The 18,908-nt window shown below is 36.1% G+C and overlaps 1 protein-coding gene across 9 annotated transcripts in view; it reads right to left on the bottom strand.

Moving 5' to 3' along the window:
• LOC308547006 (uncharacterized protein C8orf34) overlaps positions 1-18,908 on the bottom strand; it is a gene marked incomplete at its 3' end in the record, with an annotated part of 238,655 nt that overhangs the window by 61,030 nt on the left and 158,717 nt on the right. For all 9 annotated transcript variants that reach the window (XM_081116587.1, XM_081116588.1, XM_081116582.1 and 6 more), the window contains one exon: positions 1,410-1,495. In XM_081116587.1, coding sequence (XP_080972713.1) covers positions 1,410-1,495 — 86 coding nt within the window. The remainder of the gene's footprint in view (positions 1-1,409; positions 1,496-18,908) is intronic.

Here is an 18,908-nt window from a genome sequence, read left to right as displayed (position 1 = left end):
TTTCATCCATCTTATGTGTAGTTGAAATGCATTCAATTTCCTACCGTGTAACAATTCCACAGTGTCTATCCATTTTCCTGTCTAGGGGCACACTAAGAAAGGTTCTTCACAACTCATATACACGACTTGTTTCTCTTAAGTTATTTTCCTAGAAGTGGAGTGTCTAGGTTTTAGATTACATAAATGCTCAAGATTTTAAGATAATGCAACAGTTTTCAAAATTGTTCATTTCCCACCTGTAGTATATGACTTCTCTTTCATCTGTCTTTAGCACTTGGTTTTGCCAAATTTCTTAATTAATGGCAAACAAAAGGTTGTAAAGCAGCATCTTTCTGTGGTCTTAATGTGCTTTTCCTTGATTACCAGAGGAGTTAAGCATCTTTCAAATGTTCATTGGCCAATTGTGTTTCTCCTCCTCTGTGGAATGTCAATTCATATCTGTTGCTTATTCTTCTATTGGTTTTGACCTTTATTAAATTATAGATACTCTTTATGTATTCTGAATAGTAATATTTGGTCAATGACAAATATATTTCAAATATATTTTCTTATTTTGTGGCTTATCTCCTCACTTTTTATGGCCTTCTTTGATGAACAGTTAACTTTCTATAGCTGATTTTTTATTTCATAGTTAAGAATTTTCCATCTTGTTTAAGAAGTCCTCCTCTATCCAGATATAAAAGAATATTTTCCTATAGTTTCTCTTGTAACTATCCCAGCTGCATGTCTGACTGCTTCCTGCTAGGACACTGAATGACAAAGCAGTGATGTACCTTCCATGCCACTGTAGTGGCACTACATGTGCTTCTGTATTTATTCAGTAAACATTTTGAAGTGCCCTGCCATGAACTTAATATGCTAAGTTAAGGAGTTTGAATTTTGTCCTATAAAAAAATGGGGGTGAAATAAGCAGCTTTGTTTTTAGAAAGATAATGAACTAAAGAGGGGTGAGATAAGTACAAATACTACTTAAGGTAAAAATGGGGCTGTGACACTAGACAGAGAAAGAAGAAAATTTCACAGACTAGGCGGCAGCAGGGAAAATGAAGAGGAGACTGGCTTGGAGAGGAGATTCTGAAGTGATACTGACATGTTTTGAGAACAGTTCAATATAAAGGTGAGAGAGGGCACAAAATCAAGGTTCATATTGATACTTCTGCCCAGGAAGAGTGAAGGGATCTATGATGTGAGAATGGGAGTAAGCAATAGAAAGTTCCCAAAACAAGTTGGAATTGGCGACAAAATTTTGGCAGTAGCCAACCTATAGCTGACCTGTTTTGGACCTTAAACAGGCACAGACATTAAGAGGCTGCTCCTCAGAATACACACTCATTTGCCCTTAACCTCCTGATAGGAGTGGTGGACATACGACAGGCAGCTAGGTTGATATTGTTGGGTTTAAAACTTACTCAAAGAATCCAGGATTTTCTCATCTAGAGAATGAAGTGTTTGTGACGTCTCTTCTGTTCTTTCTGCCAGGTTGTCTCCTTGAAGTCTAAATAATTAAAAAATAATTAGAAATAATTAAAAATGTGAACTACATACTCTAGGGGATGTGACTATGAAGTTCTAGACTCTAAAATCAGGCATGCTTCTTCAGAGTAGAAACAAAAGTGTACCAAAGCCTTTATAATATGGTGTTTTGCTTTTCTAATCTTGAATAGCCTTTCTTTCGTTTTTCTTTTTCCTCTGTAGATGGGAAGTTAGTCTAGATAGTAACTGCTTGTCTTCTTAGCCTGAGTGGAGGAAGGCTTGTAAGCAAATGTTTTCATGGAAACTACAGCAAAGAAGTCAGTGGAAGAGAAACCAGAATCTAACACAGCATATTCAGCTGATTTCTGGGCACAGGGGCACGAGAAGATTTCCATTCCATGTGGAGGTTTACCAAACACAATTCTCCATATTAGTCAAACCTGAGCTTTAAGGCCTGCATATCAAGATAAGTCTCAATAGTGGGAGTAAAGATTCCTAATATGTGTGACTGCCCAGGACTCTCAAAGACACTAGATCTTTCCCAGGAGAGGAAGGCTGTATGGGTGCTTTTATGAGAATATATTCCCGAGCCTCTGTATCCACATCTGTATAGTGAGAAAAATAGACCAGCAAAATGCAATTCAAACAGTCTGGATTTATATTACACTGTGAAACTTCTCTATCAAAGGAGGTAGAGCTCATCAATAAATGTTGGAATTCTGTCCTAAGAATGGCCAAATAAGCTCTGTTAATGTTGGTGGCATTATATCAAACAATCCAGAGACTAGAGTTTTTAATCAGTTCCCTTATTTTTTTTCTTGTATTTAGCTGAAGACAAATGTTGTCATTGAAGAATATTAATAAATACATAACAAATAGCATTAACATTTAAAAAAATCAAGTACAATTCATAACTGCACCGCTCTCAAAAGTTAACATTTTCAACTATTTTATATCTTTGTTTTCATATGCCCCAGTGGAATCACATAATAATTTACATTTGTCTTCTGCATATTCAAACATATATGCATGTCTCTTAATCTTTATCTTTTGTGTAATAATAAATATTGTAAATTATATTTTCATTTGTATTCCTATAATGTTAAATTCTACATACTTCTGTATATATTATACATTTATACTTACATATACACAAAACCACATTTACTGTATTATATAAGCTAATTAAAGCATTCTCAAGGATAACTTCCTGACAGTTATAACACTTTTTGGCCAAATGTGTATATTTTATACATTTTTTAATCAATTACAGTTGACATTCAATATTATTCTGTATTAGTTTTATATGTACAGCAAAGTGGTTAGAAAATAATTTACTTTACATATTGGTAGCCATCTGGCCCCATACCTATTTATTTCTATATTATTGACTATATCCCCTATGCTGTAATCGACATCTCTGTGGCTATCCCGCAACTACCAATTTGTACGCTTAATCCCTTCACCTCTCACTCAGTCTCCCAACTCCCCTCCCATCTGACAGCTGTCATTCTGTTCTCTTTGTCTATGAGTCTGTTTCTATTTTGTTTGTTTGTTTGTTTTGTTCATTAGATTCCGCATATTAGTGAAATCATGTGGTACTTGTCTATCTCTGACTGACTTATTTCATTGAGCATAATACCCTTGAATCCATCCATGCTGCCACAAAAGGTAAGAGGTCCTTTTTACGGCTGCGCAGTATTCCAGTGCGTAAATGTACCACAGCTTTTTTACCCACTCATCTACTGATGGCTGTTTGGTTGCTTACAGATCTTGGCTATTGTAAGTAATGCTGCGATTAGTGTTTCGAGTTTTCTTCAGTTATGTTCCCAGATGGCCAATAGGCTTATGAAAAGATATTCAACATCACTAATCATCAGAGAGATGCAAATTAAAACCACAATGAGATATTACCTCACACCTGTCAGAATCGCTATCATCAATAAAACAACAAACAGCAAGTGCTGGCGAGGATGCAGAGAAAGGGAACCTTCCTGCACTGTTGGTAGGAATGCAGATTGGTACAACCACTATAGAAAATAGTGTGGAGGTTCCTCAAAAAATTAAAATAGATTTTATACTTTTAATTTTTTAATTTTTACTTGAAAAAAAATTCAACTCTTAAATGAATGATTTAGCTACATCTCAAATCTGCCCAACTATTTTTTCTTTATCTTGTTTATTTCTAATAATTAGGATAAGTACTTCTCCAATCAGCAATATCAAATATTCGTTTTTGAGTTTTTTCCTAGGCCCACTTCATCAAAATTATCAAAGATAGAACATACACAGACACACGAGCTATTAAAAGGTGTAAGTCAAAATTATTAAAAATGGACAATGAGCTCCAACACATTTGGGTATTTAACATTAGGTTTAAAAACCTAAATGGAAAATAAATCTCCAACACAGGCAGAAAAAGGAAAGAAATAACTAAGTTGTAAATTTTTTTTGCTCACCACAAGCTTCAGTAAAAAGAAATGTTTATTTAGCATTTATTAATATGCTCAATAATAAGCCAAATGCTGTAGAGATTGTAAAGAAATTACAACTGTCCCTCATTTCAGAGGTCACAATTTAGCTGAGTTGAAAAGAAGTGGCCATGAAAACAACCCAACAAATTGGGTGGCCCTGAACCTGGCTCCTCCTTGTCCAAGCAGCGCCCTTCAGATACCGTAAGAGTTGAGTTCACCGTGACTTGGCACCAGCGCCGCTGTGGAATGCTTCACAGCCTGCTATCCTTGAGTGCTCTGCCAAGGTTTCCCAAGCTGTAATCCACACAGCACTACTTCTGTAAGAGGTTAATAGGTGCTATACAAACAAGGGTTGTGTGGGCAAGTTCAGGAAATACAGTCTTAATAAAAGTTAAATCATTTTTTCCCTACAGGAGTTTTACTCATACTCCCAAACTTTTTTCTTTGCTCTCTAAAACTCCTCTTCTGTATTAAACACTCTTCTATATTCTCAGCCTCGCAACAAAATATGTCCTGCTCCTTCTTGTCATAACTTTTCTAAGACCATCGCATCCCTTTTTTTCTAAGAGTACAGTACCTCGTCTCTAAGGAAGGCTGCCTAACCTCTCCACCTCAGATAACAAGGGATTATAAATATTGACCTGTCATCTTTCTGCCATGAAAGCTCTGCTCAGGCTTAAATTTTTCTTCTGCAACTCAAGTGTTACTATTATTTTGAATGATTTTCATATTCATGTCAAGAAGCAGTTGGATATGCACGTGGAGATGCTGAACAGACTGGGTTGTGGGGTGAGGCTTGTCCTTTCTGGGTTCCAAAGTCTCTATAAAGAACTTAAGAATATGACATTCTCTTTCACTGGATAATAAACTGCATATCTTACCAAATGTCGATTAGGTCAGAGGAACTACAATAAACAGCTTTGGTTTCAAGACATTTTGAACCATTTCTTCAAAGGGTGAGAAAATTAACTTACCTTTCCCCTCCAAAGTCTGCTTTTAATTCACGAAGCCTCTTTTATAACATCAGCAATTGAGTTATTTCTAAGTCTCTTTCTAAATGTTCATTTTCCATTGTAAGATTCCATGCATCTCCGGAATTATTTTTTGAGGGAAATTATAACAATTTATTGTCACTTACTCAATTTTGAAGCCTTAAAAAAGCCAAAATTGTCATCAACATAAAAAATTTACTGGGCACCTTGGAAGCAAAGCCCTCCTTTGAGCAAAGAGCCTGCAATCTGGCAGGAGGCCTGTGTGAATTTGCATGATCTCTCCAATTAACTTTGCAAACTTCCTGAGGTCAGAGACCAGGCCTGACATCCTCCACACGATGAGGGCCTAGCACATTAATTTACATCTCTGCCTCCCCCGCAGAATAACTATCTGATTTAAAGGGCAGCTATCTGAAGTCACTAAGCGCTTGTCATCGTTCTTTTTCTACCCTAGAAAATGTCACTGCTGCACTATGGAACTCTCCGCCCTTAGCCCTTGGCCCAGCTCTTCAGGGAATTAATTACCTGGACCCCTTCCTCTTACTCCCTTTCCAAACCCTTGACTCTGCCTAGGCATTTTTCCTTACCTGGGTCATGCCAGTTTGACCCTTGGGTGGTTGGTCTGTTTACTTTGACTCTGGCCCTCTGGCACTGTCCCTCTAGTCCCCTAAGAGCTTTCTCTGTGACCAGGCACAGCTCTACCTCCCAGAAGCTCCAACAAATACCCCGCCTCCCCACCCGTTTCCTTTGCCAGAGAAAATCCCTAGCAGTACCTAGAGTTCCTTCTTATTTTAGTACTATATTGGTTTAAAAATCTTCCTTCTAGCATTCATCAGCGGCACTCTTGCTGTTTCTTGACTCCCGCTGTTTATGGGGCATAGGGATAAGGAACACATCATGATGAAGCACCTTTCTCCTGAGAGCAGGATGGATCTGAATAGCATTCTCCCTCACCAGAGGGCTTTCTTTATACCCTGCTTTATAAATTCTCTCTCTCAAACACAAGCACCTCTGAGCATTCACCTCTAAAATATCATGATCGATGGCGACAGAGAGATAAAAGCCATGCTCCTTCCTGTTAAATTCCCCTTTTAACTTCCTATCTCCTAAAAGTGAGACATGTGGACTAGCAAACTATGTGTATCTCTCTAATGAAATTTATAGTTCTCTCCCGCATACCTGATGCAGACACGTAGCTGCCATAGGTGGCCTCTTATCTCTGCAGCTAATTACCCACCTGGCAAAGGCTTCAGAATTTTAAAACCAAATCTAAGGAGGCACTCATGGAGAACAGATATGTTGTGTTTTCAGGCTTTTCTGCTTTACCTCAACTCCAATGTAAAATGTCAACCCACAATAAGGTAGAGCAGATCAGGCAGGGGCAGGATGATTCTTTGCATACCTTGGGAGACTAGAGATTTTCCAGGCAGATATGACTGGAATGTGGGCCACTGACTCACACACCTTGGCCAGTTTATCATGCACACAAAGGATGAGCCTAGGAACATTACAACTTTCCTGAAATCTGAGGCACCCAGGAGACAGGATTAAATTCAAATTGCCAGACTGCTCTGGAGCTAAGGAAACTCCAAAAGAAAGCAGCCAAACAAGTGACCTCTGAGCTAGAGGCAGCCCTGGGCACTGGAATCCTCAGGCTTCCTTTGGCATTGCCATTCATGCACATTCTCAGCTAGACTTCATGTCCATACAGTGATCTGGTGAGGCGTTGGTATGCCTTTGCCCTGCCATCATTGCTAGAGAGAACCCTTTTAAAATCTATCTAAATAGAAATAGGCAGTTAGGTCCTTATTTGACACTGTAGAGAATCAGTTCTTCAATTTTTAGGGTGCTCTGGAATCACCTAGAGCACTTCTGAAAACATGGAATGCTGGGCTCCACCCGGAGTTTTGGATTCAGCAGGTCTGGAGTATAGCTCCAGAATTGGTGTTCCTACCCGGTTCGCAGGTGGTGCTGATCCCGCCGGCTGGGGGCCAGCCCTCTGTAGCGCCTCCTCTTGACAGCTAGGGAAGGAAAGGGACCTCCCATCCATCCTCACTGCGGTAGCAGCGTTGTACTGTGTCTCAAATGCCAAAAACAGAGAAGACTCTAGCAGAGGATGTTGATATATTTCTTTCTCTAACTTGCTGGGTATTGACTTTTAGCTGAACACTGCATTTTATTTCCAAACAGGTATGATTTGCATCTTACTGAGGTTAAAGATCTCAGAGTCAGACGCCATCAAAAAATGGCTTGGTCAGCAGGCATCTAGCTCAGGAGCAGCTGTGAAGGGTCTTTACAGCTCTCATTTCTAACACATTGAAATGTGGGATGGTGTGGGAGCCGAAACACCCTTTGAAACACTGCCAAAACTTTGTTCCTTCCTTAGCCATTCCTTCCTTTAATCAGAGACCCCTTACTCACGGTACTGAAACCAAAGGCTGCCTCACACATGTACCTGATGGAAGACGCCTTGTCTTCTGTCTGCCCTGGAAGCATCTGTCAGATGGCTGGCTTCTTTTGTGTGTAGCCAATCTCTACCTCGCCCTGGTGGTTAAAAGCACACTGAACACTGTTGGACTTTTCTATGCAGTAGCACTGGGTGTGACAATAGTTGCCCTACCTTAGTCAGATACTTTATGTTCATTTCTTTGCTTTTTCCTTTGCATAAGATTAGGAATAATTGAAATTAAGTTGTGATAACTAGTAGAATTATTAGGCATACCAAAATTCCCAAATTACAGATCATATTACTTGGTACCAGAGAGAAGTAATATTTTAGCAGATGGCATCTGCTCACAGATGGCAGCTGAGAGAATGTTGCCAGCAATAGGAGATCCTCAAATTCTGAGAAATTGTTACTAGATATGGAAGCAGCATGAAGAAATGAACCATGGGCAGCCACATAGAAATCCTTCTTCATAAAGTTGTACATTTTTTAAAGGAGTGAAGAAACCCCACAGAGTTCCATCTAATTAGGAGCAATGAGATAGAAAATGGAAAAATCTGAGATTTCCTTAGAAACCTAAGGAAGGCGAGATAGCATAGGTCCACATCAAACAGTTGTGGGGCATTCTCAAGTGGGATTTTATGACTTCGCTTTTCCATAAAGGTAGCATTCTGTTCCAATAGATATAGGCCAGTGTAAGACATTTAAGCATACAAACATAATTTTGTCTCTCTTTCCTTTAATCTTCTCCCCCGTTTAATGCTTTGCTTTAATGTAGCACCGATGTACCTATAACAGCCAATAAGCAGTTGCAATTTGAATGTCTTACTTCAGTACTTCCTCCAAGAATAATATATTTTCTAAGTTTAAGTTTGTTGGGACAGGAAGCTTGGCTTGTTTGTTTGTTTTTAACAGAATCCTGTGTAGTAAATACAAACTTGGGTAACAAGTAGTTTTTTTAATAACTAGATATTAAATTGCCTTGTGTTTTGGTATTTAAACAGCATACTGAAATTTGCTGATAGACAAGTTGATGATCTGGAAAACAAAGCTGGTTTAGGAAATAAGTACAGTGGAACCTCAGTTCTCCAACTTAATTTGTTCCAGAAGGCTGTTCTAGAAGCAATTTGTTTGAAAACTAAGTCAGTTTTCCCATTAGAAATAATGTAAATTGAATTAATCCGTTCCAGACCCACAAATAACTCCCCTCTTTAACATTTCTTATATACAGTACATGTCTAATGTACTGTTTAATCTATAAACAAACACTTCTTTTCTGCAATTTATGAACCACCCCTACTAGCCTTAAACGAATCACTTTCAGCAGTCTTTCCAGGGATGTCTTTCAGGAAGTCAATATGCGGCATCTTTACTTTTCCATATATCATGGCCTTAGAAATGCTATTGCCAGCTAACTGTTCTTCATTTATCCAAATCAACATAGTTTTTCTGCCTCTTCAGTTCCCTGTGATTGTGGTTTCTTGAGCACTTACACATCCTTAGCTACATTAGCACTCTTGATGGCTTCTTTAGGTTTCAAATTGTGCTAATTGTCCATTTCCCCAGCAACAAAAGAGTTCTCTCCTCTGTGTCTGAGCATGAAAGGTTTATTGGGTCAAAGAGAAACAAAGGAAAAAATAAACAAATGGGACTACATCAAACTAAAAAGCGTCTGTACAGCAAAAGAAACCAGCATCCAAATAAAAAGGGAACCTACAGTATGGGAGAACATATTTGCCAATGGATGATACATCTGATAAGGAGTTAATTTCTTAAATATATAAAGTACTCATACAACTCAACAACAGGAAGACAAACAATCCAATTAAAAAATGGGCAAAGGACCTGATTAGACACTTCTCCAGAGGACATACAAATGGCCAAGAGATATAAAAAAAACGCTCAACATCACTAATCATCAGAGAGATGCAAATTAAAACCACAGTGAGGTACATCTCGCACCTGTCAGAATGACTACCATCAACAAACCAACAAACAAGTGCTGGCCAGGATGTGGAAAAAGGGGAACCCTAGTACACTGCTGGTGGGAATGCAGACTGGTACAATCACTATGGAAAACACTATGGAGTTTCCTCAAAAAATTAAAAATGGAACTGCCATTTGACCTAGCGATCCCACTTCTAGGAATATGTCTTAAGAAGCCTGAAACACCAATCAGAAAGAATATGTGTACCCCTACGTTCATAGCAGCATTGTTTACAATAGTTAAGATCTGGAAACAGCCCAAGTGCCCATCATTAGGTGAGTGGATAAAAAAGCTATGGTACATTTACACAATGGAATACTATGCAGCTGTAAAAAATGACATTTTACCCTTTGAGGCAACATGGAGTGGCCTGGAAAGTATTATGCTAAACGAAATAAGCCAGTCAGAGAAAAACAAATATCACAAGATCTCACTCATATGTGGAATCTAATGAACAAAATAAACTGACAAACAAAATAGATCCAGAGACATGGAAGCATGCAACAAACTGAAGAATCTCAGAGGAAAGGGGGGGGGGGGCAGAAAGAGAGTAAACAAAGAACTTACATGCATATATGCATAACCCATTGTGGGGGGGTAGAAGCCAGGAGAAGGGGATCAATGGGTGAAAAAAGGGGATATCTGTAATACTTTCAACAATAAAGATATATATTTTTTAAAAACATGAAGTTTTGTTCCACAACCAAGACATTTTTTCCCTGAACTTGGTAGAGAATGGAATTGTTTGAGATGGGAGACAATTGAGAACTGAGGTTTCACTGTACACTGAGTTCTTGAAAAGATTATAAGAGAAAAGATAAAGAGCTTCTTTTATTCTTTTAACAATGCTTTTAAAATTCTTAAGGACAACACTGAATATGTCTACATAATTGGAAAAGCCAATAAAAGACATAAAGATGGTAAGATACATTTTGGAATAGAAGAAATATATTCAGTGACTTACCAGGAAATATAAATACTGCTTTGTGAAATTTTAACTACCTTAGTCTAAAACTTATTTTTCTGATGTTTCATCTCTTAAAATGATCATAGAATTTGTTCATAATGGAACTTTTTTCTCTCTGCCTTCTGCTTTGGAAAACTAAAACTGGTTTGCATTAGTAACCACACCTAGCATATAAATAAAATTTTTCCAAGGAGTCTTAACTATTTCTCAATTTAATTCATTGTTGTATGATTATCATATTTCAAGTCATGCTATTTTTCACATATTTCATTTGTGTGTTTTTCGTTTTGTTTTTTTACTTTTACATGGCATGATGTTACAGATTTGCTGGTTTTAAGTAAAAAATAGATTGCTATATTTAAAATTCTGAAAAAAACTATTAATAAAAAACTCAAATGGTATTTCCTAAAAAATACAGACTTATAGAAACATAATGCATGACATTAATATCAAACTTATTTGCTTTTCCTTTTAGGTATTTTATACTACATTTTGAGCACTAGCATTTGTCACTGAAAATAAATACATACTCTGTAAATTTTTGTTCTTATTCTGAAATGTTATAAGAAAATGCAAAATGTAATGATACTTAGTATTCTTTGTTTTAGTAGTAATAATATATCCAGCCTGGTGTGATTCTAAAATACATCTTTTATATTATTGAGACTAGTTAACTGGTCAGTGGTTATAAAGATAAATTATAGAAGACATATACATAGAGATAGTATAAATATAATTATACATTTGATATGACTTATTCAGTAATTGTTATCCAATTATAAGGGTAATTACTATAACAAGTAATTGAAAGTAATTGCAATTCCAATTTTACTAGAATGTATACCAGGGAGGTCCAGAATGTCAAACAAGTGAATAAATAAGAAGCTTCCAGATAATGGATAAAAAAGTAAAATATAAATTTTCACTATTTGTTCCTATTTCTCAGATAAACTGCTTCATATTATGCCAGTAGAGAAATAAAAATGGAAGAATGAAGAGTCGTTTAAATTAATATTCCCTATTAAACTATTGGACATCAGTCAGAGTAGTATCTTTTTGGATATATCCCCTCGAGCAAGGGAAACAAAAGCAAAAATAAACAAATAGGACTTCATCAAACTAAAAAGTTTCTGCACAGCAAAGGAAACCATCAACAAAACAAAAAGACAACCTACTGAATGGGTGGATATATTTGCAGATGAACATATTTTATACAAGACTGTTACCCAAAATATGTAAGAAAACCATACAACTCAATAACAAAAAATAATAATCCAATGCAAAACCGGGCAAAGGACATAAAAAGACATTTCTCTAATGAAGACATACAGATGTCCAACAGATGCTCAACATCACTAATACTCAGGAAAATGAAAATCAAAACCACAATGAGAAAGCACCTCCACACCAGTCAGAATGGCTATTATCAAAAAGTCAACAAATAACACGTGTTGGCGGGATGTGGAGAGAAAGGAAGCCTTGTGCACCGTGGGTGGGACTGCAAACTGGCACAGTCCCCATGGAAAACAGTGTGGAGATTCTTCAAAAAACTAGGAATGGATACACCATATGACCCCGCAATTCCACCTCTGAGTATTTACCCAAAGAAATCAAATACTCTAATTTAAAAGGATATATGCACCCCTATGTTCACTGTAGCATTATTTTACAATAGCCAAGATATGGAAGCAACCTAGGTGTCCATCAATAGACAACTGGATAAACAAGATGTGGTATGTATGGAAATATATACAGGGTGTCCCCAAAAATGTATACACACTTAACAGCTGATGGTTCTATTGATGTTTCTTTCTTTTCAGATTTAACCTATTGGAATTAATAATTATTCAAAGTGTGTATACATTTTGGGGACACTATATACATAGATATAGTGTGAGAGAGAGAGAGAGAATGGATTTTATGCAGAAAAAGAAAAAGAATGAATTCTTGGCATTTGTGACAACCTGGATAGATCTAGAGGATATCATGCTTAGTGAAATAAGACAGGGAAAGATAAACTGTATGGTTCACTTATTTGTGGAATCTAAAAAAGAATAAATAAATGAACAAACAAAACAAAACACAAACAGACTCACAGAAGCAGAAGATCATAGGGACAGTTACCAGAAGGGAAGGGTTGGGTAATGGGTGAAAAAGGTGAAGGGGAATATAGTCAATAATATTGTGATAAGTTTACATGATGACGGATGATTACTAGACTTAGTGAGACAATCACATTGTAAGGTATAGAAATGTTGAATCCCTGTATTATATACCTGAAACTAATATAACTAATATAATAATGTATAACAACTATACTTAAATAAAAAAATAAATTAATCTTCCCATATATAACAAAATAATGTCCAATTGTGCTATTGCTACTATGGTATTAGGAAGGGTATTTAAGCAAGGATAGATGTTAGGATACTTTCAAAAATTATTATTTTCATATCCTATGATATTTTTGGTAATAGCTATATGCACAAAATTGAGGAACTCATGATTTTCAGTCATGGCAATTTCTATGATTCTTTTATTCACAGAAATACCATATAAAGCATAAATCTTTTCTTAACCAAATTGTCATCATTTCCCAAATTACTTAAATAATATGTTTTTACTGTGTGTCATTCTAACAGCTTGTTCTAATCTTCCCAAAAGGAAAAAAAAAAAAAAGCCAAATGCACTTAATGCCTCTTGTTCTTATTTTCTTAAGATTTTTTAAGGCAGTCTGTTTTCCTGGATAATTAATTTGCTTATGGAATAATTGTCTTCCTATCTCTAAAACTGTAGCCCTTAGAAAACATTCAATAAAAATTTTTAATTAGGGGTGCTTAAAGAAAAAGGTTTATAAAAATTGGAATTTCAGAGCATCTAAGTAGCAAATCAGTAGATGTTTAGAAATATTGCTTGTGTTGAGGGAGATTATTTGTTTGAACAAAAATATAGCAGCTTGTACATTGCAGTATTTCTCAACTCTCGTGGAGCCCCTTCAAGATTTGTACCATCTTCTTAAATGAATTAAAAGTCATCTACAACAGCATGGGAGCTGCCACACGCACAGTGCTTATTGTGTGGCAGTCACCGGGGAATTAAACAACTTGTCCAAGTATGCTTAGCTAGGAGAAACTGGGGCACTGTTAGACACTGAAGTTCAAGGTCTTAACCACCATGCCGTGCTTGCTTTCAGGAGCTCAACTCTTAACTGGTAAGATAAAAAAATCGTTTTATTGGATCAGTTACCAAATCACAGCAACTCAATCTGAAAGTAAGGGCACCATTCTCATGGCCTGATAACTTCTCAAAGGCCCCTCCTAATACCATCACTTTGGGGCTTAGGATTCAACATATGAATTTTTGGGGACACAAATATTCAACCCTAGAACCTAAATATTCTTCTGGCAAGCTAATTCTCATAAGAAGAAACCTGAATAGAATTTGAACTTTAAATAAACCCACTAAGAATTTGAAACACAGTTTTATCCCCCTTATGTGAAAAACGAAAAAAACTAGAATCAAGATACCTATAAACTACATCATGCTTGTAGTGTTTTCATTCACAATAGCAATTAAATAATTTTATCTTAAAACATTAACTAGAAAAAGCATAAATACTCAACTTCTCTGTTTGAAGTTATTTATTATTACATTGGTCCCAAATTTCTGGTGTAGTATATAAATTACCAAACTCACAGCCTATTAAAACAGGATAATCATTTTATCCCAATAATGTAGGCTAAAAAATTATGTTTGCTTTCTTTGAACTTTTATAGCTTGACAAATAGGTTTTTTATTTCTTATAAACATGTCTGACTTGACCCTATTAGTCTTTTATCCCCAAAATAAATTAGGCAGTACAATCAATTTGAAGAATGTGTCTAATTCTAAAATAGGACCAACAATCTGACTACTTTAAAACTAGGAAGTAGCACAGTAAGAGTAGCAAGAATTAAGTTTTTAAGTCACATGGAGCAGGGTTCAAATTCTACCTGTTCCACTCACCAGCCTTTTGACCTTAATCAGTTTACCTGGTCACTCAAACTTCATTTCTCAGTTGCAAAATAAAGCTAAATTATTTACTTTGAAGAATTGTTGTGAGGATCAGAGACCATGTTTCTAAATACCGAATGTGGTGTTTGGTACACACAGCTGGTGCTTCTGAACAACCTTAACCTCAAAATGCTGTGGAGTGAGAGACACTGTCAATGTGCTCTTTAAAGCAATATCCAAACTCATGCCTCAAGGTACGTATTTGTTCCAATACTACATATGAGGGCACTGAATTGCTCAATTTGGATGAATTCATTCACTGGGAGTTTTAACTGAATTCATCATCAGTTTTAGCACTTTGCAGATACAAGATTTGTGAGTCTTACTTGTTCAGTAAATTTCAATTCTGGCTCTGAATTACCACATCTTATATATCCCCCTCCCACCATTTTTTCTGACCATTTTACTTCGAGAATTTAACAGACTATTGAATTTAATCTGAATTTATGATACCCAGAGAAACTGGTAAGGAAAAGGAGCTCTAGTTATAAAAGGGGGAGGGGGAGAGAGAGTGACAAGTTTAGGATAGCAATAGGTTCACCCATTAAACATGCATTGTGTTTCTTCATGGATTCGCTCACCAGTTCCATTATCATAGGTCATTCTCTTCTAGAAAAGTGTTTACTATGTTGCTTATACAGTACTTTAGTTTCAAAGTTATGTTATAATGATATAACAGCTGGTATGAATTTCTGACTTTTGAGATTTACTATACTAGAATATTTGAAAATTGCATAATAACTTATGTGAATAATTATATTATCATCTTATCTATTGTGTATTAATAGAAATAATATAATAAACATTACATAAACAATAATAATTCTAAATTCTTATCATTTACTTTACGAAATTCAACATTATTATTGTTTTTCTTTTCACCATACAAAACTTAAAAAATTTTTTAAATAGGTTTTAATGCTCCTTTTTTCCTTAAATTCTAGAAAGTTACACAATATTAGATGAGCATTTTTTTTAAATAAACTTGATTTACATGTTACTGGTATGAATATTGAAGGTTAGGTATTATGCTAATTTTTAAATAATTCTTAGAAATCACACAATGTCAGAGATTAAATTGAGGCAATCAGTCGGAATTAGTTAAACATGTTCTGGTCTAAACTTACACAAGTTTAGAAAGATGTAATGACAATTTATGACTTCGAGAAAGGAGAATAGCTGGCTATTTAAGTGGCTTGTCTCTTAGAGCAATATCTTCCTTTACAGAATTTAAAATATTTCTTACAACTCAAATTTTTCGATCCCCGTTTCTACCCAAACCTGCTCCTAAATCCTAATTCCTTATGCCTATAAACGATTTTCTTTCTATGATGTGAAGCTATCTTATACAGAAGGTATTCAAGGCCCCTCCAATTTTCTTTCTTTTCTGGACTGGTGATCTTGTGTTTTATTTTGTCACGAAGCAGGCATATCCTGGGCCAAGAGTGTCACACACAGTGTCGAAAGAAAGCTCCATCACACTCTGTATTTTCATGAGCTCATTGGACATTTTAAAATAAACAAAGCTTGGCTGGTCACATGGGACTTCATTCAGGCGGTGAAAGAAGAGGGAAGTGGAACACATGAAACAAAGGAGATGAAAGAAACAGAAAAAGAAATAAGCAAACTGACCCTCCTTTGGATGTTCTATGTAATGCTTACTGTTTTTATAAGTTTTTCATTTTAAAAGTCAATTTAAAAACATTAGCCAATCTTTAAAACAGTTCTGAAGCCAAGCACCGTGCAGCTCGTCTCCGTGCCATCTGGGGGTTACAGGGAGTGCGGAGACAGCCTGGTGGATGCCGGGGGTACGAGTGGGTTTACTCACTTCTGACTCTTCGGATTATTTTCATAATCGGAATGCGAAAAATTTCCCCCAAGCCAGGTATCAAAAGCTAATAAACGTAACATCTTTTTTTATTGTTGTCTAACTACAACTTATTTTTTCTGATAATTATTGTAAAAACTGTTAACTAAATTCTGATTTTTCACCATAATAAATATTTAAAAGCTGTTGGGATATATATTTTCTTCCCGAAGACACCTCTTTCTAGATTGATGGTATTTGTCATTTTGATTTCTACCCATGTTTCAAACTTTTATGTGCCATGGCTTTTTGCTTGTTTAGTTTCACTGTTTACTATCAAGAGGGACAAAGCAAAATAGAGTTATAGCCTCTTCACTGCACCCTTTCTCCAAGTACTTGAGAAATAGGCATTTAGTAGAGACACTGATCAATACTCCATGCTCACTCTTGATGGGGTCTTTGTTCCTCCTCACAGGAATTGATTTTAAGCTTCCTACCACCTGATGAAGCCTGACTATAGTTCCATTTCTCAAACTTTAAGAGTGAACAAGACTGATGCTCACAAATCAATTCTAAGCCATAATTTTGTCTAAATCTTCTAAATATCATTTTAAGCAAAATCTGAGCTCCCCAAACAGCATTGTTTAAAATTGTGTAAAATTATTTGACAGACTTGTGTAAAATTATCTGATAGACTTGTGTAAAATTATTTGACAACAGTGAACTAAGTGTACCTGTGGGCCAGGAGTCTGAGAGTGCAGAATTTTCACTGTTGTCTAATTTAACTATAAATAGTCTACTTTCTTTCTGTTCAATATGACTATTCTAAAAGTCTTCCTTGGGTTCAAAATCAGTGTTAAATCTCCATAGCCATGCTTGGCATTTACTCTGCCTTGCTGGCACTTGGCTCCTCCAAGTCTGTAACATGTGGGATCTCTAGGAGTGTCTTTCCAACTACAGCTGCACAAAATATTTTTTCCTCCTAAAAACCCAATAGAAATATAATGGTTTTCCTCTTAATTTGGAAAAAATAAACAAGATTTGAAAAGAATTTTATGAAGCAATTATAAAATTTCTTTAGCCAGAAAATACTGTTAACATCACTATGCTCTGAAACGTAATTTTTTAATTTTCATATTAACACTTTGGTGTAAATTGATTTAACAACTGCTCATCGATTACTGCCTCTAGCACAGTGAATCTGGGTCCTGAATGCACTAGTGTAACTATTAAACTCCTTAGACAAATTTTATTTAATTATAAAAATTTTAAATTATAAAACAAAAATTTAAATTTTCAGCAATAATTTAATGCAATTATGAATGTGGGTTTGGCTAAAACTAAACTGTTAATGTAAATGTGGTGCTGACAATTACAGTATGAGCTCTTCTGGACTCAGCATGCCTAGGCTATTATGTGTGTCCTCATATGTCCTTCTACTACTATTCTCCATTTAACTACTGAGAAACTTAGATTTTCTTCCCTAAATTTTTTAAAATTTATATTTATTGTTGAAAGTATTACAGATTTCTCCTTTTTTGCCCATTGATCCCCTCCCTGCCACATCTGTGCCCTCTCCCCCCAGGCCTTCACCACACTATTATCTGTGTCTATGGGTTATATACATAGAGAAACTTACATGTTAAGGTGAACCGAGACCTTGTTGGCCTTTACTTATCCCTAACATGTCACAGAGGTATTAGGTACAGCTGATTCTCTTCTCTATGACTTGAAACTAAGTGGCACCAGCACAGTCTTAAACACCTATGGGCACTGGAAAAGTGATAGTTCTCAGTGAACAGATGGTCAACCATATGATCCAGGATATGTTCATAGTTTTTAATTCATCTTTAAAATGAAAATACAGAATGTTTCAGTTCTTTAAAAAATGTGTGGATCCAAAAAATAAAACTTAGCTTGAAAGACCCTGGATTAGTCCACAGAATTTCAATGGAAGTCACATTTCCCCCTTAACTCACTGCTACTTATAAAATTTAGAGGTGGCGTTAGCTGTGACCCTAGACACAGCAATTCACTTTTGGAAAGTACTGGTGCAATTATATATTTAGCTATTCAAAATATTATTGAGCACATAGTATGTGCATTATGTTATGTTAGAAACAGAGAATAAAAGAGGTCTTGAGAGTCACTCTAATTTTTACATGCAGCCCAGTCTCTAAAAAGAGGAGAAAAACCAGATAGTTAAAATGTATAATTGGTTTGTCACCATTTTTAAGTGCTGTAAGAAGTCTTAGTGCCAAGTCATCAATATAATCAGATGACCTAATCTAGTTAGAAAAATTGTGAAGATAAGACAAAAGGGACAGCTATTGACCAGGGTGGGCAGCACCTTTCTCTCCCTACAGAGGCTTCACCGCCATTCATGGTGCCAAAGCAGTCAGCCCTAACCCTGTATCTGGAAGGCATGATTGCGTGGTGAACACAGGTAGGCAGGTTATTGAACTCATGCTACTTGTCCTCAACAATGAAAAGCATCTTTCTCAATTCCTTGGGAAGCCAGAATTAGAAAAAGGGATCCTGAAGTGACAGTGCCTCCTCAGATGATAACTGACCTTGAAGGAAAGCTGTTTGCATCTCTTCCTGGGAACTGAAAGACTTCATTGATATACAAAGGAGCTCAACAGATTGGGCTGTAAAAACTGGCTCAGTGAGTGAGAGATGTATGAATTAAAATTCAACTCAGAGCTT

This window comes from Miniopterus schreibersii, assembly GCF_964146895.1.
Source record: "Miniopterus schreibersii genome assembly, chromosome: 17".
Lineage (NCBI taxonomy): Eukaryota > Metazoa > Chordata > Mammalia > Chiroptera > Miniopteridae > Miniopterus > Miniopterus schreibersii.
Note: the sequence above shows the minus strand (reverse complement) of the source record. Positions and strands in the feature narration are given on the sequence as shown.